Source organism: Hippopotamus amphibius, chromosome 8 (genome assembly GCF_030028045.1).
Source record: "Hippopotamus amphibius kiboko isolate mHipAmp2 chromosome 8, mHipAmp2.hap2, whole genome shotgun sequence".
Lineage (NCBI taxonomy): Eukaryota > Metazoa > Chordata > Mammalia > Artiodactyla > Hippopotamidae > Hippopotamus > Hippopotamus amphibius.
The window spans coordinates 27,191,991-27,219,719 of record NC_080193.1 but is presented as its reverse complement, the minus strand read 5'-3'; the positions used below and the strand labels follow the sequence as shown (position 1 = coordinate 27,219,719).

The following is a 27,729-nucleotide window of genomic DNA, read 5'->3' as shown; positions in this document are numbered from 1 at the left end:
CATCCTCTCACATGCAGACGACAGTACTGAACTTACCAGGAAGTTTTCCGGTAACACATCAAGTCCCTTACGTCTCAACTCTTTTCCTAAAGAGACAGGTAACGTGATTCACCTTCACTAAGGCTGTGGAGGAGGTGACATTCTTCGCACAGCCAAGGGCACCTCTGCCTGGTCCCCCTCCCCACGAGGAGAGGGCAGCAAGGGCACGTCCCACCTCCCCTCTGGGACACAGGGCACCACCTCCACAGCTGCTCTCAGTAGGACCTGGCGTCTCCAATCCAGCAAAGTTTCTACTTCATGATTTGTAAAATCTTAGAGCTCTATGACCTTCAGCAGGGACCACCTCTTCGCCTCAGTTTCCTCATCAACAGAAGAGAGGAACTTCCCCCCACCCCCCAGCACCCTTACAACGAAGACCCCCCCCCGCCCCGGGTGTCCAGTGACGGGGCAGCTACTGCTGAGCACCTCTAGAGCAGTATGATGACTAGAGACACAGCGACCGAGGGGGAAGAGCCAGGGGAGTTCACTTCACTGTCCAGGGACACAGACTCGGAACTTCAGTTCTCAGAGCCCCCCACAATTGATCACCCTGCGGGTACTGACTGTACTAGCGAATCTCAAAAGAGCTGAAATGCCAGGACCAGGCTGCTGAGTAAGTGGCCTCCCAGGAGGCTCTGCAAGGAGCTGTAATGTCACAAGGCGACGGTGCACAGCAAATGGGAACAAACACAACCCTTGAAAGGGGAAGGCTTTTTTAAAGTTAATCATACCTTTCCGGGAAACTTTCTGTAAATTTAAAGCCTTTTTCCTTTTTTCTTCTAGCTCTACTTGTAGTTTTATTTCCACAACCTAAATGCAAAGAGTTAAATAAATAAGCATGTTATTAAGGATGTAAATTATAAAAGTTCTGTATATGAAAACAGTAAAACTCATACATGTAGACGAAAAGCACAGCTGTCCCAACCCATTCCAGATTAGAGCTGACCCTTGAACAACATCAGTTTGAACTGTGCAGCTCCACTGGCAGGTACATTTCTTCCCGTGGTAAATCCTACAGAACTGCACAGCCTGCGGCTGGCTGAACCCGCAGCCGTGGAGCCATGGAGCCATGGATACAGAGGGCGGATGATGAGTTATATGCAGATTTTCAACTGCATGTAGGGTTGGCAGCCCTAACCCCCACGCTGTTCAAAGAGAAATGTTCCGTTTGGTACTCTTTCATGATTTTGTGTCAACTGCATCCTGCCCAAATTCTGTCAGATGGTAAGGTGAGAATTTTTATGAAAAGGAAGCGAGAGACGGAGCAGCCATTCTCCTAAGGAGCCAGCAGCCCATAGGCGCCAAGGCAGTGCAGGCGCCCCACCTTTCTCAACGCCACTGCAGGCTCCACCTGCGGGGTTTCTCCATCACACAGTCAGGCGGGGCTCAGAAGGCAGCTTCACCCCCCTGGCACAGTCTATGCTTTCAGGACTGCATCAAAATTTCAGAATTTACCTGTTCAATGTTTGACCAAAAATATTCTATTTCTCTAGCAGTGGACGCAGCTATTCGTCTCAGCCGGTTCTGTTCTTCTCTCTTTCCCCTCTCCTCCCGAAGTTTCTTTTCTTCATGATGACGCGCTACAGTTCTGACAAGCTAGTAAATAAAAGTCCAAGAATTTTATGTTGTGCTCTGAGTCATGCTATCAGAAAAGATACATAACATGTCTTTAAAATCTTCTCAGCCCGTAACTACACATAACTCACAGAGAGATGCACCCTCAACTGTTCGAAGGGCGCATGGGAGAAACGCTGATTCCAGGGAAAACCACTGCCAACATTCTGCTTGACTTTCCTACAAGTGCTATTTTACCAAATACACGTTTTTCTCCAAAATGGAATATCACACTGCGCTACAATCTTCCTTCCCCTTTTAATATATGATTAACATCTTTCCATCAATCAACACAGATCGAAAGCATTTTTTTTTTCAAAAGCATTTTTAATGAGTATCATTTCCACTGTGTGAATGCAGCAAAATCAAACTCCGTGGTGTGAAAGAAGTTGGGCTGGGATAAATTCACATTTTTTAGGACATTTGCTATAAACTGCCAAACTGCTTTCCAGAATTACCACTCTTTACATCTCCATCAGCAGTACCTCCAAAAGGTGCAGAGAAGTAACTGAGAAATAGACACATCCTGAGCCCCAAGAGCAACACAGCTGCCAGCCCCCCGGTTCTGGGGTGACCCTGACGCCGCCTCCCGCCACAGAACTCCCGGGGGCCTCATCTTGGTCGATGTACACCCCTCGAATGAAGCCTCCTGTTCCCAGGGGTGAAGGGATGGCGTGAGGAGGGGCCACACTTGGCCACGGCTCCCCGCTCAGCTGCCTCAGCCCCCCTGCTCCTCAGTGTCTATCAACCCCCTGCATCCCCCAGCTACCGCCCTGTCCAGCCCTGCGTTCACATGCTCAGGACCACTGACCTTTGTGAAAACAGAAATGCTTAAGGAGCAATCTGCTTTTTTTTTCTGAAATACATGAATCTGACTTAAGACCCTCTACACTCAGAACCCACTGTAACTCCCACGGTCTCAGCTTCTCTCCACCAAAACTACATGGGGAAAGCAAGGGAGAGAATTCAGAGGCGGGAGGTGGACAGGCAAGGTACATGGGATCGATCCCCAGTCCTGAGAGTAAAGGAAATAGGAAGATAGCGTCCAGGCCCCAAGGAATAAAGACACACAGTGATGGAGGGAGAAACAGCTGGGCCTGGAGCTATGCACACGTATGCAGGGACAGCTGCTCTATACTCTGGGACCTAAGAGTCCTAGAAATCTGTCACTTTCCACACTGCTAGCATCAGTAGTAGCACCTCCTAGAGGTTCTCCTCAGGGCTGGGTGCCTGCTTTGGGAGCAGAGAGAAGGAAATAAATTCTGAGTCAGAACTGGAAAGAAGAGGACAGGAAGACCAGGCAGCACAGAGCAGGCAGGCTGTGGGCAGCCGGAAGGCCAGGGACAAGTGCCTGAGCTGCCCACCAGCCAACTGGCCTCTTCCCCTTCCTATGCTCAGCCTGGATCTGGGGAGCTGCAGGCATCCTCATGCCAACTGCCAGGCGAAACTGGCCAGAAAAGAAAGCTAAATGCCAGGATGGAACTGCAGCAGAGGAGTGGTGTCTGCTCCCAGCAGTCCACGCCGGAGCAGTAAGGACAGCCCTCAGAGATGAATGACACAGCAGTTACTTTCTAGACAACAGCAAAACATTCTTCACCCACATCACGTGTGAAGGATCCCTTCAGAGTGGGGCTGGGAGACATCCACCTGTAGCACGGTGAGTCCCACCACCACCCAGCGATCACTGAGAATCACAGTGGCCTCTGTCCCACGCCCACCTTCTTGGCAGCGGCCACCTTCCACCTCCGCTCCTGGGCAAAGTCTGTGGCCATCCACTGCATCTCCTCCAACAGGTAGTCCCAGTGCGACTTGGGCCGCGGAGCCTCCTGCAGCTTGGGCAGCCGTCTGAGGGACCACAGGCCTTCTTTCCTTAAATCTGCTATCCGCTGGTGGGTCTGGTTTTCCTGCAAGGAGCACACAGCTTAAGTGTGAGCCACTAATTCACACCCCAATCCGTGCGGCCCTGCTATGGGAAAGTCTCAGTAACAAGGAAGAGTTGGACACAAAGGTTGAACAAGGCTCTACGAGAGGTCAGAGGCCTGGGTGTGCGACACCCCCAGAAGCCCTGGAAGCAGCTGAAGCTATAGTTCTGCCCCACCCCAGAAACACGGGACAGAGCTCCCAGACCAGTGCTCACAGCACAGTACTTACAAATAACTGCTTAGTCACCCAATAAAGAGTAGGCACCAACTAAGTGCAGGCTGTGATCCACACTGGCCTTGGCAGCCTCCCGTGGGCTCTGAGCTCTCAGCCTGCACCTCACAACCCCCTCACCCTGCAACTGCTGATACCAGCACAGAAAAGACCTTCTTCACTCCAGCCTACCCCCAGCAGAACAGGGCCAACTACACAGTTTTAATCTTGGTTTCTCCTGATCACAAACCACGTTCAATCAACCTTGCTATCAGGTGTTCTGTTTTAAACTACTGCCCCCTTAGAAAGTAAAATCGCATGCATTCCACAAGTTGGAATATATGGTACACTCTTCTCGAGCACTTTAAAAAGATTCTTTAGGTGCACTTACCAGTGCTATCTGTTCTGCCAGCTTATCCTGAGAACTGTCTTGGGGCGGGGCGGCATTCTGAGCTGGGCTCTGTGGTTTTGGGGGCGCCGACACAGCTGCCCCCGGGGAGCGAGAGGTGACCGGAGACAGTGACTTGTTGGCTGTCGAGGAGGGTCTATTCACTGGGGAGGCCCGTGCAGGCGAAGGTCCCGGGCCTGAGCCACCGGTGGGGGCAATGGTCAAGGCGGAGGTGGCGGAGGGCAGGGGCCGCGGGCAGGGCTGGGCAGGGTCCACAGGTGGTCTGGTTGGCGTCACCGTCTAGCGGGGAAACAGGGCTCAGTGCCTCGCCCAGAACCCACAGGCCAGCCAGAAGGGCCTACACAACGCCCCCCTCTCCCCAGCAACCAAACCAACCAGCAAACCCCATCCACAGGCCACAGTAACATGCAAACTAAACCGTGTCTACAGAACAGCAGCAGCCCTATTAGTCCACAAAACCACATCAAGAGCTCACTGTAAACTGTGCTTTCGCATATTCTCTTATGTCGTGTCTAAGCTTTTTCTTTTCCTTTTTTTTTTTTTGCTTTTTCCAGCTTTTTCTCCTGTTTTTTTCAAATAATTTTTTAGAATTTTTAACTGTATAAACTTCTTAACTAAAAAATACCAAATGCTCAACTTGTACCTTTTCTCTGAAAGGCAAATACAAATTCCGTGTGACCCTCTGGTGCCAGGCAAGCTGTAAGGTTAGACCCCCTTCACTGTACCGTCTCTGTACTTGTAAAAGTGAGGCGCCCCCCCACTCCCCCCAGCCCCGGACTGAAGGTGAAGTAAAAATTATACAGGAATTCTGTCCAGGAGGAAGTGGGGGTGCAGAGAGCAGGGGAGGCAAGGCAGCCACCACTAGGAGGCCTGAGGACAGAGGGGCGCACCTGAAGCCCATGTATATAACCTGTAGTGTGGAGAAGACACCACAGCCAAGGCTGGGCCTCTCGTGGCGTGTGGCTTCGCCCTCCACATCTGAGGAGATTTCCTCCACCTCAGTGGTGGGTAAACTACGGCTGTCCACACCCTTTGGGAAAGTTCTACTGGCCACGGCTGCGCATCTGTGGGCCCTGGCGCTGCTTTCATCTTCAACGGCAGAGCTGAGTGACTCAACAGAGACCACCCAGCTTGCAAAGCCTGGAATACGGTTATGCTCCCTGTCTGTGGCCCCTTACAGAAGTATGCCAGCCCCTCCCAACCTAGAAGGAACAGATTCCACGGCTTCTGCAAGGAGCCTCTCTAAAATCACATCCCACAGCTCACACTATCAACAACAAGGGCAGGAAACAAACCCAAGAAAAACGTCAATGCTGTGTGAAGTCAGTACGAGGCTCAACGACAGTGTTCAAAATAGACAGATTCATTTCCACAAAAACCTCAAGCCTGTGAAGACCTGAGAGGCTCAGCCGCCCTGGCGGAGGAAGGGGGGAGCTCCTGCCCAAGGCGCACGAAAGACTCCAGCATCAATCGGGGAGCCAGTCACAGCCCCCCCAGCACCGGCTGGCCAACCTTGCCAAGTTACCGGCCTCACTGGCCTTGGTCTTTCCATGGCTAACGGGGGTAATAAAGGTTCTACCCCAGAGGGGTGCCAGGCAGAGGAAAGCAGACAATGCCAGGGAGAGCCCATGGCTGCCCCTTGCACCTGGCAGGAAGTGAGTTACATAGAGCAGACTTCTCCAATCACCAGAAAAACTTGAACTCCAAGCCCAGCTAGGAAATCTCCATGTTAACACGACAGAGGCGAGAGGAAGGGGAGATTTTCCTAAGTGTGACCATGCGCTGCTAAGAGCCTCTGAAAACAATGCCTCCCCCTCCTTCGGGGCCCCAGACCCATGCTTCATGGACACATTGCTCATCAGGGACCCTGCGCAGTTTACTGTACACATTTCAAAAAGGCATCTGGGTGAAGTTACTGAGTGGAGGAGGAGGGACATTATAAACACGGTAACCGTGCGTGTACCAAGCCTGGAAAGCAATGCCTCGCCCGTGTGGAGTGTCCAGGGCGAGGCACCCGTGGACAGAGCCTGGTGGAGGGTCAGGAGCTGCAGCGAGCCCCGCCATCCCCAAGCCTTTGTTCCTGTAACCCCGAGTCACTCGGCACATCGGGCGGGACAAGGGCCACGGTGCCCTGTGCGCGGCTCCCTGTACCAGAGCAGGAATGAGCATTATGTCATTTCCTGACTTCTTAACAACAATAACTGCAACTACAGAGCAAAATAAAATTGTTTTGCAACTACTGAAGTAACTGACTGTTGCACAGTGGAGACTGAACTGCTGGGAGAGAGTGGGTTATCCAGCCGGGCACCGTCCCGTCCAACAAACAGCCTGTCTTCTCTTCCACCTCTAACTAGGGGCACAGCAGGGGCATGGAGTACCTGCGGCTGGGATGGGAGTGGAGGGGCCTGCATCTGCGCCTTCCCGGGCATCGGGACGTGGAGGGCCGGCGGCATGGGCTGCGGGGGAGCCACGGGCAGCTGGCTGGGCGGGGGCGCGGGGACGGGGGCGTTTGGCGGCTGCGTCTTCACCAGGACGGGGAGCTGGGTCTGCGGCTCTGCCATCTGCGGCTGCGGGGGGAACTGCAGCGCCGGCGGCAGGGGTGCAGCGGGGAGGCCGGCCGGGGGCAGCCTGGTGGGCAGCTGTGGCGGAGGCGTGTGCAGGCTGGCGGCGTTCTGCACTGGGGGCCCCGTGGAGGGGTCATACTGCTGCTGGCTCTGCTTCTGGCCGGCGAGCTGAGCGGCCTGCGGGGCGGGAGGCATTCCTCCTGCAAGAGAGGGCAGACCCACCAGCCCTGACTCCGGGCTCGGATTCCACCTCCCGGTGCTGTCACAGGCCCTGCACTTACACCACCACACACTCAAACGGGAAATTTAACTGGTGGGAACTCTGTGTGTATTAGGTCTAATGTGATAAATGAGCACACAAAAAAGGAAAGAAAGGCACTCGGCCTTTGCGAGTTAGCACCAAGCAGAGCAGGCACGGAATAACCACAGGGTCCCTACCACAGTGGCAAGTCAGAAAACACACAGGAGGGAGAACCGGAGAGAAGCTGAGGAGAGTGGGACGCGCGGCCCTGCTACAGTAAAAAGAGCTGGTCCCCAGTGGTTTCTTCGCGCCACGTCAAGTGGGACTCAGAGGAACGTCCCAGTGGCAGAAACCAGCTCAGGCAGATGTGCTACCTGGACTGCACACGTTTTAGTCTGGTGTTGCTTCCCTAAGCCCTCTCTGCACTCCCTCTTTCTGAGCTAGGAGAGCTAGTTCTGGCGCTGGGTCTTACCTTGAACTGTCGGCATTAACTGCTGGAGAGGAACTCCTGTATTCACCCCTGGGTGCTGGAAAACTACCCCTTGGTGACCCACTTCAAGTCGAGGTCTCTTAGACTGCTCTAGAATAATTTTCAGAAAAGGTGCAGTTTGATGTAAAAATAAAACCACAAAAGTAGTAGAAAAAACATGTGTAAGTGTTTTTATCATCTTTGAACAGAGAGGCCTTTCCATGCATGAACAAAAATGCAGAAACCATAAAAGATAAAGTTGATAAATAAAATTTCTTTCCGTTAAAAATTTTAAATATGAGGAAAAGCATCATAAAAAGGCGAAGGACAAGCGTCACCCCAAGAGACAAAATCTGCAACACACATGACGGGCAACACTCAGAAAGCTCTTACAAATTAATATGAAAAGAATCAACAACCAGACAGACAACTGGCAAAGAACAGAAACAGCTGCCAGAGGGACACATTCACAAATGGTTAAAAACACGAAGAGATACTGCAACCTTAGCAAAATTAAAGCAACCCATATCAAAACAAAGATTTCATTTTCACCCAACAGATCGAAAAAGATTAAAAGATACTTAATAAAATAGCCAAAATTTGAGGGAACCAGAAATTGCTGATGGGGGTGAAACTGGCCCTATCCTTCTGGAGGACAACTTAGCATCACCAATGCTTAACTATGTATAGGCTTTGATCTAGCAACTGCACTCTTGGAGGCTTCTTTTAGTTACATGGACAGACAAATATAGAAAAAAATGTGAAACTAAATGTCCAATTCTGTTTTGATTATAACAGAAGAATGGTGATACTAACAAATGAACGCTAACAGGGGTCTGAAGAATAAAGAAGGAAGCACCCATACGATGGGTGCAATATTGCACAGCCATCAAAAAGAATGAGGTCTGTGACTGGGAAAGACGGCCGAGGAAGTTAATACTAAAGACATAACAGTGTGTTATAGGATCACACATGAACTTTTCCAGAATGACACACCTGTATCAATGCCTGTCTGTGAAAATGAACAGATGCAGCCAGCTCTGTGGCCAGGGAATGGGGAAGGAATACCAAACCAGAGGTGGACTTAAATCACAGCCCTCCAAACAGTTTGAATCTTTTACACAAAACACATATTAACTTTCTAGGTTGGGGAAAAAATTCAGTTTGAAAAATGATTAACAATTTGAAAAGGCAGATGGCTTTATACTTAGTCATGTCATGAGGACTAAAGAGCCTACCACTGTACACAGAAAATCAAAATCAAACCGGAATATACCTATCCAACTGACAAGCTTCTAACTTCAGTACACATAAACATGCACATAAATATTCTGTTTAGCTAATTACCACCAAAGGAAAAATTAACTTTCAAAGTAGAAAACTAACCAAAACTAAGTTCTTTACGGGCCATGCTTTAGCAGCAGGTGGCCACTACACTAGAATTCCCAAATTAAGAAGCTAATTGGCTCCTGAGCCTGTGCTCTGTGACATACCTGCTGGGGGTCCCGCCTGCTGTCTCTTAAAGGGGTCCGTTTCTATCGCACTTCCAGTCCCTGCCACCAGGGTCCCTGCAAGGGCTTGCTGCTGAAAAAAAAAATGAAAAACTGAGATTTTCATAATTTAAACACATTAAAAGAATGAATATAAACTAAAACTATCATAATTATCCCAAACCCTGACTTCCCTTCTTTTTAAGGAGAAATGTTATGTATGCAATGTATCATAATAAATAAAGTTCTAACTTACCTCTGGAGGATAAAAAAGCACTTGCATTCTGGTTTTAAATGGGATTTCAGATCAATGGCACACAGAACGACAGCAGAAGCTAATGCAGGAAACATGAGTCTCATCTAGGACCACAGCTTAGCCTCCCTAACCAGTCAATGCCTGCATCTCACAGCCCGCCAAGATCACACAAGCTGAATGATAGAAGAAAGGTTGAAACTGTCTTCCCACTGAAAAATGGCACTAAAACTCCAATTAATAACAATCTATCTAACTTCAAAATGGTACTGCAGCCAGTACCCTATTTGATATTTAGCTCTGTGAAATAGATACAGGTTATTTAAAATGTTTAAATGAGAAGCTGCCTGCAAAGACAGAAACTAGCTGAGTCTGGCAGCCCTACACCTTCCACCACCTCTGCACCATGCTTGCAGGGATACTGAATGCTAAGAATGATGTGTAACAGTTGCTAACTGAATTATAAATAATTCAATTATATCCACTCCACTTAGTAAGGCATTTTAAATGCAGAAGTTACAGACGTCTGAACGAAGTGACTGCCAGTGAGAGTGGCTGTTGGCCCAGCAGCCCTCGGAATGGACACTACTCCGCCAGGGCCAGCCATGCTGCAGGTTTTGCCTTACATGGAGAAAGGTCTTAGAGTAAAGAAAAGGGAAAGTGAGCACCCCCTGTTTACATTTAACAAAGATTGGGGGAGGAAGGAAGGAAGGAAGAGAGGGTGGGAGGAAGAGAGAAAAGAATGATTTAAAAAATAGTATGTGAATAGTGGTCATCTCTGGGGACAAGATTACAATCAATTTATGATTTGTGTGTGTGTGTGCACTTTTCTAAATTTTCCAAATGTTTTACAATGAACATGTATCACTTCTGTAATCAAAGGTCTTTTTTTTTTTTTAATAAAAGAAATTGATACAGGATTCTGTGTCCAGTAATGGCCAAGTACTTCCTGTTGAACCAAACACATTCCAGATAAACTCTAAAAGAAATATTAACAATGTGAAAAGGTGGGCAGATATAAGATGCAACTCCATACTTGCAAGGAGGGAATGAAACTAGGAGAGGTTTTTGGGTTTATGGCATTTGGCACAAGGGCAGGCCCCAATCACAGACTCAGAGACAGAGGGCCTCACTGGCTTGAAGACCACTAGGAGGGAGAGCAGGAGACCACAGTGGAAATAAGTAAGGGGCGATCGCCACAGGAGGCAGCTGGGAATAGGCCCCAAGTTCTCTCCTTATCTCTGGCTGCCTCCTAAACCACACACACGCCAAGACTCCAAGCACAGGCCAGCATAACCACACTGAAATCTCAGGAGATAGAGTTTACAGTTGCAATCCAATCACATTAGCTAAACGTGAAAGCAAAACCATCAAAACTCTTCAGAAGAATATAACAGAACTCAGGGTCTCTACAACCTATCACTCACAACACCCAAAATCCAATTCAAAATTACTCCGAAATGCAAAGAGACAAGAAAACATAAGCCACACTCAGAAAACAATCAATGGACACCAACCCCCAGACAACTCATGCTCTGGAATTAGCAGCAGGAATTTTATGGTAGCTTTAATAAGTATCCCAAGGACATAAAAGTATGTTATAATGAAGGATGAGACGAAATCTTGACAGAAAAAAAAGAAACTATTAAAAAATGGAACCAATCTGAAAAAGAATATATATGTATGTGTGTGTGTGTGTGTGTGTGTGTATCTCACTTTGGTTCTCTGTACACCAGAAACACTGTAAATCAACTATACTTCAGTAAAAAAATAAAAATTGAAAAAAAAAACAAAAACCCCCCAAAAACAGAACCAAACAGAGATTCTAGAACTGAAAAAGTATCTGAAATTAAAAAAATTCATTGGTTAGGCTGAACAGTCGAGTGGGGATGCAGATGCCAGTGAACTGAGAACAGACTCTTGAGGAAGAACAAGAGGAGGGCTGGACTTCAAGGCTCACAGGGCCAGCGCAGTGCTGCTGAAGGGCGGACGATAGGTGACCATAACTGAGCCGAGAGCCCAGAGGGGAACTCAGACTCACACAACCCTGTCAGTTCCCAAAGACTCCAAAGCAACCCAAAGGATGCAGAAGACTGGGTATCCACATGAAAACCTGATAAACTGGACTTCATTAAAATAAAAAACTACATCATCAAAGACACTGACAGGAAAGGAGAACTTCTCTTTTCCTAACTCCTGACTGCCACAGTCTCTTGATTTTCAGAATGACTTTTAGTTTTATCTTGTATGTCTTCATGAGTATTTGAATGGGAAAGATATTGCTGTCTTTAAAATACAAATTTGACTTTAATTAACAATCATATATTAGAACTCTTAAAAAAAAACTTATGGGGGGAAAAGAAAAAAGAGTAGCTGAAGGAACTGGGGATGTAGCTCACAGAAAAGAAAATCTGGAATGTTTGCCACCAGAAAGACAAGCAGACTTACGCTACTTTGGAGGAAGAAATTAAGAGCAACAGTTGTAGTTGGTGGTTACCAAGGCGTAAATTTCTATCCAATTTAAACAAACAAATGTAAACTAAGTGGAACTATGGGGTCTATAAGGCTGGGTGCGCACTTACTGAAAGAAAAGGACATGGTCAATGAGACGATGACCTTCCTAAGTACCTTCAAAAGAACTCCCTGTAAGTGGATAGGACTTTGGACTCAATGACCAGGGGTCTCTCAATTCAAGACTCTAAAAGAAGCCTCCCCAAGGTTAATCTTGGGTGAGGGTAAATGAGAGGAAAGCACAAACAAAAAAAAGTCACTCATGCCTTCTTTTTACAAGTACATCTATGGTACAAGTTAAGCTACCACTTTATACCTAAAAACTTTTAACTATACACATAAAAATTTGAACATGCAAATAAGAATAAAAAATCAATAGCTGAGGGCTAAATTAGGAGTTTAGGACTGAAATATACACACTACTATATATAAAATAGGTAACCAACAAGGACCTACTATATAGCACAAGGAACTATACTTAATATCTTGTAATAACCTATAACTAAGAAAATATTTTACAAAGTATATATATTTATATATACATGTGTGTATAACTGAATCACTTTACTGTACACCTGAAACTAACACAGCATTGTAATTAACTATATATAATTACAATATAAAAAAATTACAATAAAAAATTTTTTTAAATGGCCAAAAAAAACCCCCAATAGTTGGGGTAGGGTTACGGAACTGTAATTATTCATTCCCTTTAACATTATAATCACTGAAAAATAATCTCCAATTAGGGTTTTTTTTAAGATCTTAATAACTGTTATAAAAACTATTTTGGGGAATTTCCTGGCGGTCCAGTGGTTAGGACTCCTCACTTTCACTGCCGTGGGCCCAGGTTCAATTCCTGATCAGGGAACTAAAATCCCACAAGCACAGCCAAAACAAAAAACAAACAAAAAAAAAACCACTACCTCAAAATCTTTTGGAAGCAGACAGAAATTAATATACTGTACATGTAATACAAAGAATTCTGAATTTTTTGCTCGTTTTATTAGTCAATATAAAAATTCTACCACTGGTGGTAAATAACAAAACTCACACTGAGATTTTTTTTTCCAAAGAAAACAATGGGTATGTTTTCCATTTCAACTCCTCCCTTGACACCCTTTCCATTTTCTTGTCTCCTTACACACCCACTAGTATTTGCCTCAAAGATCTGTAACTCAAAATGGAGACTCCTTGGTTTTCCTCTTTTAGCCTCTTAAATACTTACTATATTATATAATGTGATTTTTAAAAGCACAGTAAAATTAATCATGGAATTTAAATAGTGGGATATGTGTTCACTGAACACTGTTTAACTTTTCTGTTTGAAATTTTTTATAATAAAATGCTGAGAATTAGAAAAACTTATAAGTTTAAAAAGTATTCGTAAAGCAATCACCCATGAACTCATGCCGAGGCTTGAGAATAAACTGTTCCTCACGCCCTGGAGACCCTGTGCACCATGAAGGCATCCCCTCCCCACCAGGTACCGGCCATTTGAACCGTGTGTGAACACCTCCCTTGGTGCCATCACCTACAGGCTTAGCTTCACGCTATGCTGTGTTTGGTTTTGCTTCCTAGCGAACTTTAACTGAAGGAATGCAGCACCTGGGCTCTCGCGTAACCCCGTCTGTTCCACAGGGCGCTGTGAGACCCACCCACACCGACTCACGCATTTTCACTACTGGTCACGTTAGCATTCCTCTGTATAAATATGCACCACCCACTGATGTGTTCTGTGAACACTGTGCTTCTTCCCAGAGTGGGGCTGTTACAAACAATGCCGCTGGCAGCATCATGAGATGCGTTTTCCGGCGCACTAACAAGAATATCTTTAGAGCATGCTGTCTGGGTCAAAGGGCCTACCCACACTCACCTTTTCCAGTTCACATGAAATGTCTCCCTGCTACACTCCCGTCCAAGGTGGATGAGAATCCCACACACCTAAACCAACAGATTCTGCCCAATTTAATTTCTGGCAATCTGGTGAGTATGATAGTAAATCAGAGGGTTTAACTTGTGTCATTGTGGAGACCATGCACCTAAGTTTACGGGCCCTCCCTGCCTCCCACTGTCCCACGGTTCTTTTGCAAATATTTATCAATGTGGTCTGTAAACGCACTGATGTGTTATGTTCCTCCAAGCACTAACAGGAAAGATATCCCACTAATAAATTTTCTGACAATCTCCAATTTAAGAAATTTTATCTTCAACTGTATCAAATTCATTACAAGAGGCACCTAAATATTGGGTTCAAATTATTATTCCCCACCAAAAGGAACCCGGTTCCTTGGAGAAATGACTGATTCCTGGACTGAACCAAGGCATATGCAAGACAAACTGTAAACATTTTGTGCGAGAAGATAAGGAAGTACTCAGAGAGTGACAGGGATGTGTCAAAAGTATCCTAGAGCTCGCCTGAAAGCGCTCCCATTGGTCAAACTACAGATAATCTGAACATCAAAATAAACAGTAATAGTAGGAGAAATAGGAATAAAATGGGGCCGTGGGGGTTGGGTAGCGGAGGACTTGCAGGCCATGAGGAGACTTGATGCAAGTGGACATCTGGACACGCGTATGGGTCACATAGGCGTTTGTCAAACTCAACAAACTGTAACACTTAAGAACTGTGCATTCCCCGCTTATAAATTATACCTTAATAGGACATAATTCACCATTTTTACAGACCAAGAAGGAAAAATCACACGATTATGTGAATAGATGCAGAAGTAGTATTTGACAAAATTCAACATGATAAATACTAAGAATAAAGGAATTTCCTTAACCTGATAAAGGAAATCTACAAAATCTACAGCTAACACCATACTCAATGGTGGAAGACTAAATGCTTCCCCTCTAAGATCAAGCAGGTAAGAATGTTTGTTCTCATCACTCCTACTGAGCATCACCATGGAAATCCACGCCAGTCCCTGCCACTGCCAGGGCAATGAGGCAAGAAAAAGAAAGAAACAGCATATACATAGCGGAAGAAAATACAAACCTGGCTTTCTCTGCAACCATGATTCTCTAGATAGAAAAATCCCATGGAATCAACAAAAAAAGCTCCTAAAACTAATAAATGAGTTTAGCAAGGTTGCATAATCAATTGTATTCCTATATACTTGCAATGAAACACTAGGGAAAAAATTTTTAATTTAAGTACCATCTATAGTACCACAAAAAAGTGGAATACTTGAATATAAGTCTAACAAAATATGCATAGAATTTGCATGCTAAAAATTACAAAATACAGATGAAAGAAATCAAAGAAGACAAAAATAAACGGAGAAATATACCATATTCCTGGCCTAGAAGACTCAACATTGTCAAGTAATTGCCTATTACACCCCAAATAGGTCAATACAGTCAACGCAATCTCAATCAAAATCCTAGCAGGATGCTCTATAGATAACGACAAGCTGATTCTAAAATGTATATGAAAAGTGAAATGAACCAGAATGACCAAAACAATTTTGAAAAAGAACAAAGTTGAAGAACTCACACTAACTGGTTTCAGGACTTACTACAAAGCTACAGTAGCAAAAAGACAGACACAAAGATCAATGGAAGAGAAGAGAGCCTAGAAACAGACCCATACACATAGAATCAACTGATTTTTGGCAAAGATGCAAAGTCAATTCAGCAGATACAAGACAGTCTTTTTAAGAAACAGTGCTCAACTAATTGGCTACTGATGTGCAAAGAAACAAACCTCTACTTATGCTTGCATGTTATACAAAACTTTACTCAAAATGGATCACAGACCTAGACGTAAAACATAAAACTAGACAACTTCCAGAAAAAAAAATTAGAGGAAATTTTTGTGACCTTGGATTGAGCAAAGAGTTCTTAGATATATATCAAAAGCACAATCCATAAAAGAAAAATAATGATAAAAGAGACCAAAAGAGATCAAAATTCAGAACTTGCGCTTTGTAAAAAACAATATAAAAGAAGAAAAAGGGCTTCCTAGGTGGCGCAGTGGTTAAGAATCCGCCTACCAATGCAGGGGACATGGGTTTGATCCCTGCTCCAGGAAGATCCCACATGCCGTGGAGCAACTAAGCCCGTGCGCCACAACTATTGAGCCCATGTGCCGCAACTACTGAAGCCCCCACACCTAGAGCCCGTGCTCTGCAATAAGAGAAGCCACAGCAATGAGGAGCCGGCGCATCACACCACAACAAAGAGTAGCCCCCACTCGCTGCAACTAGAGAAAGCCCATGTGAAGCAACGAAGACCCAACACAGCCAATAAATAAATAAATATATTTTTTAAAAAAAAGAAGAAAAAGATAAGGCACAGAATGAGAGAAAAATATTTGCAAATTTATATCTGACAAATTATATAAGGAATTCTCAAATGCAACAATAAAACAAATGACTCGGGAAAAAAAGGTGAAAGAAATGAATAGATCCTTCACCGAAGAAGACACACAAATAGCAAATGAACACATGGAAAGTTGTTCAACATCACTAGTTTCTAGAGATATACAAGTTAAAACCACTACATACATACTAGAATAACTACAGAAGACAACTGACAAGAGTGAGCAGGGGGGAGGATGCAGAACCACAGGAATTCTCCCTCACTGCTGGTGGGAACGTGGAATGGAACAGCCACTGTGCAAAAGTTTGGCAGTTTCACATAAGGCTGAACATACACTTATGAACAACCCAGCAATATGTCTCCTCGCTATGCCAACAACTGGAAACAACCCAAAACGTCCTTCAAAGGGTGAATGGCTAAACCAACTGGGGTACATTCATACAGTGGAACACTGCTCAGCAAAAAAGGGAAACAACTGGCAAATTCAACAATGTGGATGCACCTCAAATGCACTGCAAGAACTGAAAGAAGCCAGACTGAAAAGGCAGCACGTACTATACTGCATGATTCCATTTATATTTTATTCTGGAAAAGACAAAATCATAGACAGAGAACAAAGGTTAAGGGAAGGAGAAAATCTGAGGACAAAGATGTAGCATGAGGAACATGTGGGGGGATGACAGAACTCCTGTTTCTTGTGTGGTGGTGGTTACACAACTCTAGGCATTTGACAAAACTCACAGAACTACAGCCCCAAAAGAATGAACTGTACTGAATTAAATAAGTTTAAATAAACAAATACCATTAATGACATATTATAACCCACAGATTAAAATAAGAATTCATATACGAATATAGCAATGGAAGGAAAAAGAAAGCTCATTTTTACAGTAGAATGCCAGCTACTGAATGCAGAAGGAATATGGAGTTAGAAAGTCCACTCTGCAATCTTTAATGTGACAACTAATTTTGGCAAGACTTGTCAACAGATGATAGAATTAGTGGCCCATGTCAAAGGACATTCTACAAAATAACTGACCTAACCTATACTTCTCAGAAATGAAAGAGTAAGGAGCCAGCCCGGATTAAAGAAGACCAGAAAGGCATGACAACTAAACACAATGGGCGGTCCCAGACTGGCGGAAAACAACTACACAAAGGATATCACCTGAACAAGAGACAAAATTTGCATATGAGCTGTGGCTTAGTCATAGTAAAAGTTACTGTACAATTTCCAGAAGTGATTGCTATACCGTGGTTAGGTCAGATAACACTTGTACCTGATACTACATGCCAAAGTACTTAGGGATGTAAGTGTGACATGATGTCTGCAACTTACTCTCAAATAGTTCAGGGTGGAAATGTGTATGTGTGTACATGTAAGAGACAGAGAGAGAATGAAAATAATGAAAATGGGGCAAAACATTAACAACCAGTGAATTTGGGTAGAAGATATAAGGGGAGTTCTTAGCACAGTTATTGCAATTTTTATATGTTTGAAATTATATCAAAATTAAAAATAAAAAAATGCTTAAAACATATCGCCATAAGATTAAACTGCTTTCAGAACCTAGCACAATCTATTCCAAAATGACTAGAATGTGACCTGTACTTTTAGGTTCTTGGCATTTACTAATGTAACAATAAATGATTTAATTTTCAAAAAATTAAAAATAACCAGTTTGCATTCAATTAACATTCATTTAGAAGCCTAAGGTCCTGATATTTTAGAAGTGTGTCACTTCAGTGTTTCTTCTAGCTACAGAAACTATCAAGTTACCATCTGTATAATCTTTTTTTTGTTCTGTTTGCACTGTTCTCAAAAATACAGATAGAAGACACGAGAAAGAACCAACATTTAAAACACAGCACACAAGGAACCCTGAGCACACATTCAACAGGACTGCAGGTGTTAGAGGACATGCATGCTGAAGCTACTGCTGCGTTACAGGTCACACACACACAAGTTATGCAGTAAGGTCCGTGTTGTCATTAACTCATGCAATTTAGTTGTATGATTTTATATGCAGGAAGACTTTCTTACTTTCTTAAAATAAGGAATGGGCTCTGGAAAAAAATGCTGAAGAGCAAATAGTAAATTGAAGGTTAAAATATCTGGATGAAGGAAAAGTTTTGGATGAGACTACATTTTAGAACCATCAAAAAGTACCTGAAATGGTTGCTGCTGGGATGAAAAAGCAGCAGAAACATTTGGAGGAAGCTGGGTTGCTATAGCAACAGGAGTACCAGTCTGCCCATCCTTTCCTGTCACAACCTTTACCTGAGAGGAAATATTTTGAGAAAAAAAGGCAACATAATTTTTAAGACTGCTCAAAATTTTGTTAGAATTTTATTGCTGATAGCTCACTGATGTTTGGTGTTTAAAAATGGAATGTTTTTGCATCAAATCCTGTAAAAGGACACTGAACTGATTTATGACCAATTTATAACATAACACCCTAATGTAACTGCAAATCGTGCAGAAACTCCAATTTAAGTCACAAGTGCAATATCCTCAGATTCTGCAACTTCAAACTTTAAAAATGGGAATGGCAGACAGTCTTTACGTAGCAAAGCCCTGACAACCTCATAGGCAGTTTGCACCCTGGCCTACTACGTGCAGGTCAGAATGGCAATGACAGATAAGGGGGATTGAGCCTACAGACAACATTGGTGTACAAACATAAAGAGCACTAAATTTCACTATTTCATGGCAACAGAGGTGAAATCCTCAAAAAAAATCATATAAACCTTTTAGAAAATAAAAATGGTTCATCCTGGAAAGGGTGTTAAGGAAAACACCAAATGGCAAAGCCACACATAATAAATACCCATGAGGAGAAGAGCAAAGAGGCCAGCTTTTGTTCATCAAAGGCTGATTTCTTTGCCGAAGAGCTGACAGAGATTTACATTATTTTAGCTATATCAAAAAACAAAAGCTCCACCAACAAAGTGTACACTACACAACACAAAGGCACAAATACAGTGCATCACAGTGCACCTCACTGTCGCCCTGTCTGATCAGCTTCATTTTCAGGAAGTACACATAAACGGATCTTAGGAATCACTGAGGTACTGAGCAATCCCAATTGGGGGATTTATTAAGCACCCATTCCAGGCACCCAAAAATGTCACTATCTAAAAAACATTCTATCTTAAATATCACTCTGTAGGTATCTACATAATTGTGAGTTAAATACATGGTCTCAAATCTAAGACTATACCTAAAAATTGAAAAAAATTCTCAGTTGTTTTGTCATAATAACCATATTTTAATCATGAAGACATCTTATAAACGTAACTAATGATTTACATTATATCTGATATACTCTAACAAGCTAGTGATTCAAATCCATTCTGCAAAAACGACGTTCACAGTGTTTTTAGTGGGTGGACCTACGTAAGTAAAATGTGAAACCTGGGGTACCAGTGGGAAGGTGTCCACACCTCTGGCTTCTGCAGGCCCTTCACACCCTGGCAGAGCACAGGGGAAAGTTGGGTCAGGCCAGGTTAGTTCTCCAAACCAGGGAAGCATCCCTGTTCCAATAAATAAGCCAGCACTACTCACAGCACCACTGTGCACCGTCCTCCCAACTAGGGCAGCTCTTTCCGTCCATGAAGGAAATAGCAAATCCATCTTCAATTTTACTCCTGGATCAAATCCCTATGAAACTGCATCTTATAAACACCCCAGGCTCACAGATTACTTTTAGTTTACAGTTGCCTAGACTCAAATCCAAGTAGCGTGGCCCGCTAATTATTAAACTACTGCTTCTCACCTCGTCGTTGATAACTTCAGACTTCTCTTCCTCCTCCTCCTCCTCCTCTTCCTCCTCTTCTTCAAGGTCCAAATCATTTTGCCTAAGATAAGCTTGTAACGGGGCATAATGTTTCTTCTTAAAAGCTAAGAAATCCATCATGTTCCCTTGAAGGTGTTGCAAGAAGAACAGTTCGATCAAGTACTCCTTGAAGGCCTCCTTCAGCGTTTCCATCTCCCTGTAGTGATAGTCCAGGCACTGCTTCCTCATCTGAGCCAGCTCCTGGGAGGCCGGAGGGATCTCCTCTAATTTCCTGGGAGCCTTTCTCACCCCCGCGCTCCCCACAGATGTGAGAGGAAGGCTGGAGAGGCCCGGGGGCACTGCGGTCCTGGAAGGGCTGGTGGGGGTCGGTGGGGATGTCATCCCAAACGCCGAAGTGCCCCCGACCCCAACCCCAACCCCGGAGAGCAGAGGTCTGGCCAGCGGTGGCCCCTGCAGCACCTGCTGCTGCTGGATCAGCTGCCCCTGGATGATGCTGCTGATCTGGGGCGGCAAGCTTGTTGTGGTGATGTGGCCAGGGCTGGACAGGGGCTGCAGGCCAGCCCCGCCCGCAGCCGCGGGGCTCTGAGGTCCCAGGTGGTGGACAGTGCCCCCGGACTGCGCGTGAGGCTGTGACAGTCTCCGTTCTCGGACTGTGATGGGCGCCCCCGCGTGCTGCAGCTGAACCTGGGCCCCCGGGGCCATCTGCGCCAGGCCCGAGCCCTCCTGGAACACGAAGTGGCTGCCGCTGGACGGGCTCAGGCTGATCTGCCTCACCAGCACGCTGGCGTCCACGAAGCCCCCGGTGGGACTGCTGCTGCACAGGCCCAGGCCGGGGCCGGGGGCACCCGCCCGCACACTCTGCAGGCCTGGCCCCGGCCCGGGGCTGGGCTGGGTGGGGCTCTGAGTCTGCACCTGCTGGGACAGTGGTGAGGTGACCTGGATGTACGACGGAGACCCGTGTTCAAACCGCCTCTGCTGTGCACTGAACTGGAATCCCGGAGAAGTGGGGCTGGGCAGTGGCAGGGGGGCCAGCGTGATCTGGGGGTTTCCTCCCACCACTTGCCCCACATTCTGGAGGGTGATGTTCACGTTCTGCCCAGCCACGGGACTCCGATTCATCAGCTGCTGAACTTGGTAACCGGGGGACTGGGGTGCAGATGGGCTCGCCGCTGGTGCAAAGGGTGTGGCGGGGGATGGCGGGGGGTTCGGGTGGGCCTGCTGCTCTTCTCCTTCGCTGCTGGCGAAGGCCCTGGACCTCTGCAGCTGGTGCTGGACGTTCTGAGGGCCACTGCCATGGTGCATGATCACCCTCCTTTTTTATCCAACTTAACGTTCTCCTGAAAAATCAAAGTTAAAATCAAGTTACTTAAAGGCAAATATAACCATCTGATCACTACTTATTCCGAGTACCATTTAGTGGCACTGGACAGATGCTCCAAAGGGATGTTCCCAGCAGAATCCCTTACAAACCACTGTCTTATTGCCATTAAGCCCTGACAAGATGGACTGGAGGCCATCTCTTTTAGCACAGAGGAGAAGCGGGGCCTTCCGGGTCACTGCTGTGCCCAGGGCCAGGACATGGCCTGGCGGGAGCAGGTGGGTGGTCCCAACCAGCTACTGAGGAAGATAATTAGCAATCACTTGTTCAAGGCCAGCAGGATCTGAACTTGGCGCTGGCCCTCATGACTGGCACATTTCTTCCCAGAAGGCTTCTCCTAGCCCGGCGGCCCTGTTCGATGGCCCCACGTGTTGGGGCGGTGTGACCATCTCTCCCAGTGGAGGACGGCACCCAGGAGGTTGTCAGTGACTCCTGCTGCATGCCACCATCATATGCCACCAGAACAGAACCCACCCCCTCACTAGCTGGCAGCTCTCACAAACCTCTGTGCCACGCCCCCTGCAAACACCCCCCAGTTACTTGAGTGCAAACATGCAGAGCCCCATCCCGGGTCAGACTCTGCGCTCCTAGGGGAGAGGGCCCAGGCCGAGTGCCAGCCTCGCACCTCAGCCCTGTCTACAAGGTTACTGGGGGCGGGGGGGGGGGGGGGGGGGGGGGGTGTGTGTGTGTGTGTGTGTGTGTGTGTGTGTGTGTGTGTGTGTGTGTGTGTGTGTGTGTGTGTGTGTGTGTGTGTGTGTGTGTGTGTGTGATGGATTTCAAGAAGAAAACCTCAGGAGAAAGGGGAATGGCCAGGACTCAGGTCCCTGCCAGGGGTCCACCAACTCTCTGGGAGCTGGCTTTAAAGGGGCTCATGGCCCCAAGACTGCTGAGTGCAGTGGACTAGAGGAGGAGATGGGAGAGGGGACGGGATGCTGAGAAAGGACAGGAGAAAGCAGAGGACGGAGAGGGAAGAGTCCAGTTCTAAGGTGAGGCAGGGAGACTGCTCACAAGCCACACAGGGCTAGAGCCTCGATGTCTGCTAGGGGAAGAACCCCACTGGGAACAGGACAACAGCCTCAGCCTGTCTGCTCCCCACGGGCTGCATCACGGGCACAGAACAGCCTCCCACCATTTACAACTCTCAACTCTTCACTGACACACCTAGCTCCCCACTTCTTGTTGTTCCTTCTAACCCTCCCCCCAAGACAAGCAGGAGAGCCCTTTCATCTTCAGGGCATCACTATTATTTCACTGACAAAACAGACAAGGGGATAAAAAAAATCATAAACCCAAAGCTACAAAACTTAAAAAGTGGAAAAACATATTTATATGACTGCTCCCACAGTCCTGGACCCCAGTTGAAACACACACATATATGAAACCAGAAGCTACAGAACTCATGGGTGCACAAGGCTGAGGAAACATAAAAATCAGTGCCTATTTAAACTAGCAGCAGAAGGCCCCCTCTGCTCTGATGACTGCCTCTGAAGATGGAGTCTAAGACCATGGGCAAGTTGCAGCCAACATATCTAAACAGGAAATCAGGGCCACAGCCTTAAATATCAACCCAGGAGCCCACTCCACCCACGACCCCCAGCAGAGAGCCCAGGAAAGTGGGTGGGAACTGTGAGTTGTGGGACACTCAAGGGAGGGTGATTCTGAGGCATGCTTATTGCTTTCAAATTGAGCTTTAGGCACTTCCCTAGTGGTCCAGTGGTTAAGATTCCGTGCTCCCAGTGCAGGGGTCCTGGGTTTGATCCCTGGTCGGGGAACTGGATCCTGCATGCTACAACTAAAGATTCCGCATGCCACAACTAAGACCCAGTGCAGCCAAACAAATAAATTAAAAAAAAAAAAAATTTTTTTTTAAAAAGAGCTTGGGCTTCCCTGGTGGCGCAGTGGTTAAGAATCTGCCTGTCAATGCAAGGGACACAGATTCGATCCCTGCTCCAGGAAGATCCCACATGCCACGGAGCAACTAAGCTCGTGCGCCACAACTATTGAGCCTGCGCTTTAGAGCCTGTGACCCACAACTATTGAGCCCATGTGCTGCAACTACTGAAGCCCACAGGCCTAGAGCCTGTGCTCTGCAACAAGAGAAGCCACGGCAATGAGGAGCCCGCACAGCACAACAAAGAGCAGCCCCCATTCACTGCAACTGAAGAAAGCCCACGCACAGCAAAAAAAGACCCAACACAACCAATAAAATAGATAAATATATAATTAAATAAATAAATTTAAAAAAAAAAAAAAAGGAATCTGCCTGCCAAAATAGAGACACAGATGTAGAGAACAAACATGGATACCAAGTGGGGAAAGCGGGGAGGGTTGGGGGCGGAATGAATTGGGAGATTGAGATACCAAATTGTACACTCTAAATATATCCAGTTTATTGTAAAAAATTAAAAATTAAAATTAAAAAAAAAAGAATTAGATAAAGAAAGAAAAAAAAAGAATCTGCCTGCCAATGCAGAGGACATGAGTTTTATCCCTGGTCCAGGAAGATCCCACATGCCGCAGAGCAACTAAGCCCATGTGCTACAACTTCTGAACCTGCGCTCTAGAGCCCGTGTGCCAGAACTACTGAGACCACGTGTCGCAACTACTGAAGCCCGTGCGCCTAGAGCCTGTGCTCCACAACAAGAGAAGCCACCACAATGAGAAGCCCGCACCCCACAAAGAAGAAGTAGCCCCCGCTCTCCACAACTAGAGAAAGCCTGCACGCAGCAACAAAAACCCAATGCAGCCCCAAAATATTAAACAAATAAATAATAAAAAATCTTAAAAAAAAAAAAGAGCTTTTGTTCCTGATATTTTTAAAACAAGCATTACGATGAAGATTAGTGTAGAACAGACACAAAAATAGAATAAAAAGAATAAACACATTAGGACACAGGATTATTTCCTTAAAACATATTCTCAGAATATCAAAGATGATCAATAAGAGACAACAAAGGCCAGAAAGAAACTGTCTCACATATAGTAATTTACAAAACTGGGAGAAGGTAAGAATTAGGGAGAAATGCGTTGTGACGACTGACTGACTACTGAAAAAACGTGGAGAGAGACGGAGCAGATCTCAGATGGCTCAGAGCTCAGAACGTGCCTAACAGGGTGGGAGACAATGATGGGATGGCAGACCCCGTCATCTTCGACCTAGTAACCTGACCTCTAGAAACCTCTAAGGAAATTCACCTACCAACTTTTAAATTATACATAAAAATATTTATTACAGAATAATACAGTAAAACTAAAAAGAAGCGTAACCAGAAATATCCAATGTTCAAGTTCTAGATGGAGACTATGTTATAAACATGGAAAACTTTTTCATATTATATTATTAAGTGATATTGTACAACTTAACCACTACTCTGTCAAAAATATAAATTGAAAAACTATCCACTAAGATATATGGAAACATAAATACTGACCTTCACCTGGCAAAGGGATAAAACACCTGGAAAAGCCACACAACGGAGCTGCCTCAGCAAGGTAAAGGCCGAGCTACAGACACACCCACACCACAAGGATGCCAAGGAGCACAGCCAGACGCAAGGAGCACAGCCAGACGCAAGGAGCACGGACTGCAGGTCACTGACATGACAAGACATTCTGGAACAGGCAAAACCACAGGGACAGGTTAGACAGACCTTGATGGGCTGAAGTCCGGGGTGGGGCTGAGAAGGCAAAGAGGGAACTTGGGGGTGTGGAACTGGGTCTACATTTGACTTGTGATGGCAGTTACAAGAGTGAATGTGTTTGTCCAAATTCATCGAACTGTAAACTATACCTTGACTTTTTAAAAAGTTCCTGACTTCAGTGAGCTTACAGTCAAGTTAGAGAAACACACCCAATCAACTATAGCGTAAAGAAACTGCTGACCTAAAACAGCATTCCCCTAAAATGTGGTACAGGTACCCTGGTGGAAAGCAAAGCCACCACCAATGGCAAAACAACTTCTGAACTGGTGGCAGCGATATTCCTAATTGTAAGATCCGTCAGAAGCAGCTGGAGCGGGCAGTTCGGCTCACGGTTGGAGGAGGGCACTGCTCAGGAGCAGGCCAAGGTCGGCGGACTGGGTCAGGGCACCGCCACAACCTGCAAGGAGCGGGGACAAACCCTCGGGCCACCGCGTGCAGCACCCACCCATGCCACGCAGGGGTGGCGCCATCTGTGCAACTGCTGCTCGCTCACAGCAATGCTGACATCACAAAGGGGCACATTCGGCACCAGGAAAATGCCACCCTAAGAAGTATCTACCTGGGCCCTATCCTTAGTGTAGGCCAGGGGTCCCCAGGTCAGAATTGGAAACACTGAGGGGGGAAGGGCTCAGGACACTGGGTCCCAATCGCAACTTCTCCCACCCCCCAACCCCCTACCCAGGCCTGGAAGTGCTCCCAGCCCCCCAGCCCCTCCCTCCCCAGCTTCTCTTTCAGGCACTCCCAGAGTCCCGGCAGAACTCCCAGGGACTGGGAATCCTCTTCCTCCCCTTCAACAAGCAGGGAACTCGGGTCTTATGCCTTGCCCCCTTCTCAAACTCATCTCCTGCTCAAGCCCCCACGTCTCCCCAGACAGATCTGGCCTCCGGCCAGGCTCCTGCTCTGGATAGTTCTGCTACGTCAATAGCTCCCGGGCTTTTGGAGAGTGAGGAGAAGGGAACAAGGAGGAGGGTGGAACAGGGCTTGGACATACAAGCACGAACTCAGGGCAGAAGGGACAGACAGAACATGATGGGAGCGAAGGGACGACAGAAGCCACAGTGTCTGAAAATATTTTCAAGTGGAAACTCCAGAAAGCAATTTGGCCGTAGATACAAGAGTCTTACAGCACATTCACATCTTCTGACCCAGTAATCCGACTTCTAGATCAGCCTAAGAAAAAAATCAAAGCTGTGTTCAATACACAAGGATGTTCACTGAAATATCATTTCAAGGTGGCATACCCCAAAATAAATATTAATAAATTTTGATACATCTATGCAAAACAGTATCAATACTGAATAAGTGATCGTGATTTTTTATTTTTCCCTGCTACCTTTCTCCGCTTTCCAAACTTGTCCTTAACTGGCTTGTGCCACAGTCATTAATGCTCTTCACCAAATACCCTGATTCTCCCGCCAGTCACAACACTGGTGTGCCTTTCCCTGCCCTGGATTGGGTGGTCATGTGATGTGCTTTGGCAAAGACTAGGCATGCTGTTTGCCACGCTGACTCTGTCCTGCTTTGGCAGTTCATGGGAGCACAGAGCTGAGCCCGGAGGAAGCAAGCTAGCTGCAGGCAACACATGGTGGCCACTCTGCCCTGTGCTGGAAGCCAGCAGCATCCGGGGTGGACCTGGTACTTGCAAGAAGCAGGCATATCTTGGCTGATTCAGCACATACAGAAAACAATACATGAAAACAGACTCACAGATACAGAGACCAAACAGGTGGCTGCCAGAAGGGAGGGGATGCGAGGCAGGTGAAATGGGTGAAGGGACTTATGTGGTAAGAACCTCCAGGTCTATAATAAGTAAGTCATGGCATGTAAGGTGCAGCATAAGGAATACAGTCAGGGATACTGTGATAACTTCATGTGCGGACAGGTGGTTACTAGACGCATCACGGTGAGTATTTCATAAAATATGCACGTGTCAAACGATTAGTATACCTGGAACTAACATAACATTGTACACCAACTATATTTTGATTAAAGAGAAAAGAAAACGCTTCGTCATAGAAAAGAGTCCACACCCTCCGCTCCAGCCCATCGCACAAACCCCCGCTGTTCTCTGCCTTAAGACATAAGACCCTGCTGACATATCTGTCCCTGCCTCCCTGCTGCCTCTGGCAGTGGTTCACCCAGTTAGCCTCTCAGGGCTCCATGGGGTCCACAAATCCGTGCCTTACCAAGAGTTGCAGACCAAAGAGAAAAATGCCTCCTACAGACAGAAGCTATTTTTAAAACTCTCTGACTACTATGAGATTTTTAAAATAAAAAGTCTTTTTAAAGCATTACTAAATTCATAACAGCTTTCTGTAAAGCTAGAGAATTATTTTTTTATGATTTATTTACTTTTTAATTTATATTTTGGCCGCACCGTGCAACATGTGGGGTCTTAATTCCCTGACCAGGGATCAAACCCATGCTCCCTGCATTGGAAGCACTGAAAGCACAGAGTCTTAACCACTGGACCACCAGGGAAGTCCCAAGGTTAGAGAATTAAAATCCAAACTTTCTTAGATCGATCCATATAGAAAAATAAAAGACCTACCCCCTGAGGCCCACCTACCCCTATACCTCACACCATTCACAAAAATTACTCAAGGAGGGAAAATCAAACCATAAAAATACTGTAAAACATATGAGAATATCTTTATAATCCTGCAGTGAAGAAGAGTTTCCTAATCATGGCATGAAACCTGTAAACAATATTTATTTTTAAAAAGCATTAACAACTGATAAATTTACTCAAGAAAAACATTACCATAAAAAAGTGAGACTGACAAAAAAACATCAGA

The 27,729-nt window shown here is 45.9% G+C and overlaps 1 protein-coding gene across 18 annotated transcripts in view; it reads right to left on the bottom strand.

Annotated features, from left to right (window-relative positions):
- Positions 1–27,729, bottom strand: part of EP400 (E1A binding protein p400) — a 110,677-nt gene that overhangs the window by 69,380 nt on the left and 13,568 nt on the right. For 8 of the 18 annotated variants that reach the window (XM_057743975.1, XM_057743989.1, XM_057743976.1 and 5 more), the window contains exons 2-11: positions 19,832–21,189; positions 18,223–18,333; positions 8,963–9,053; positions 7,473–7,580; positions 6,574–6,959; positions 4,178–4,474; positions 3,372–3,557; positions 1,495–1,635; positions 771–849; positions 37–86 (exon numbers count right to left, since the gene is read on the bottom strand). In XM_057743975.1, coding sequence (XP_057599958.1) covers positions 37–86; positions 771–849; positions 1,495–1,635; positions 3,372–3,557; positions 4,178–4,474; positions 6,574–6,959; positions 7,473–7,580; positions 8,963–9,053; positions 18,223–18,333; positions 19,832–21,154 — 2,772 coding nt within the window. In that variant the 5' untranslated portion in view covers positions 21,155–21,189. The remainder of the gene's footprint in view (positions 1–36; positions 87–770; positions 850–1,494; positions 1,636–3,371; positions 3,558–4,177; positions 4,475–6,573; positions 6,960–7,472; positions 7,581–8,962; positions 9,054–18,222; positions 18,334–19,831; positions 21,190–27,729) is intronic. The other 10 variants (XM_057743982.1, XM_057743993.1, XM_057743994.1 and 7 more) reach the window with 7 other exon arrangements.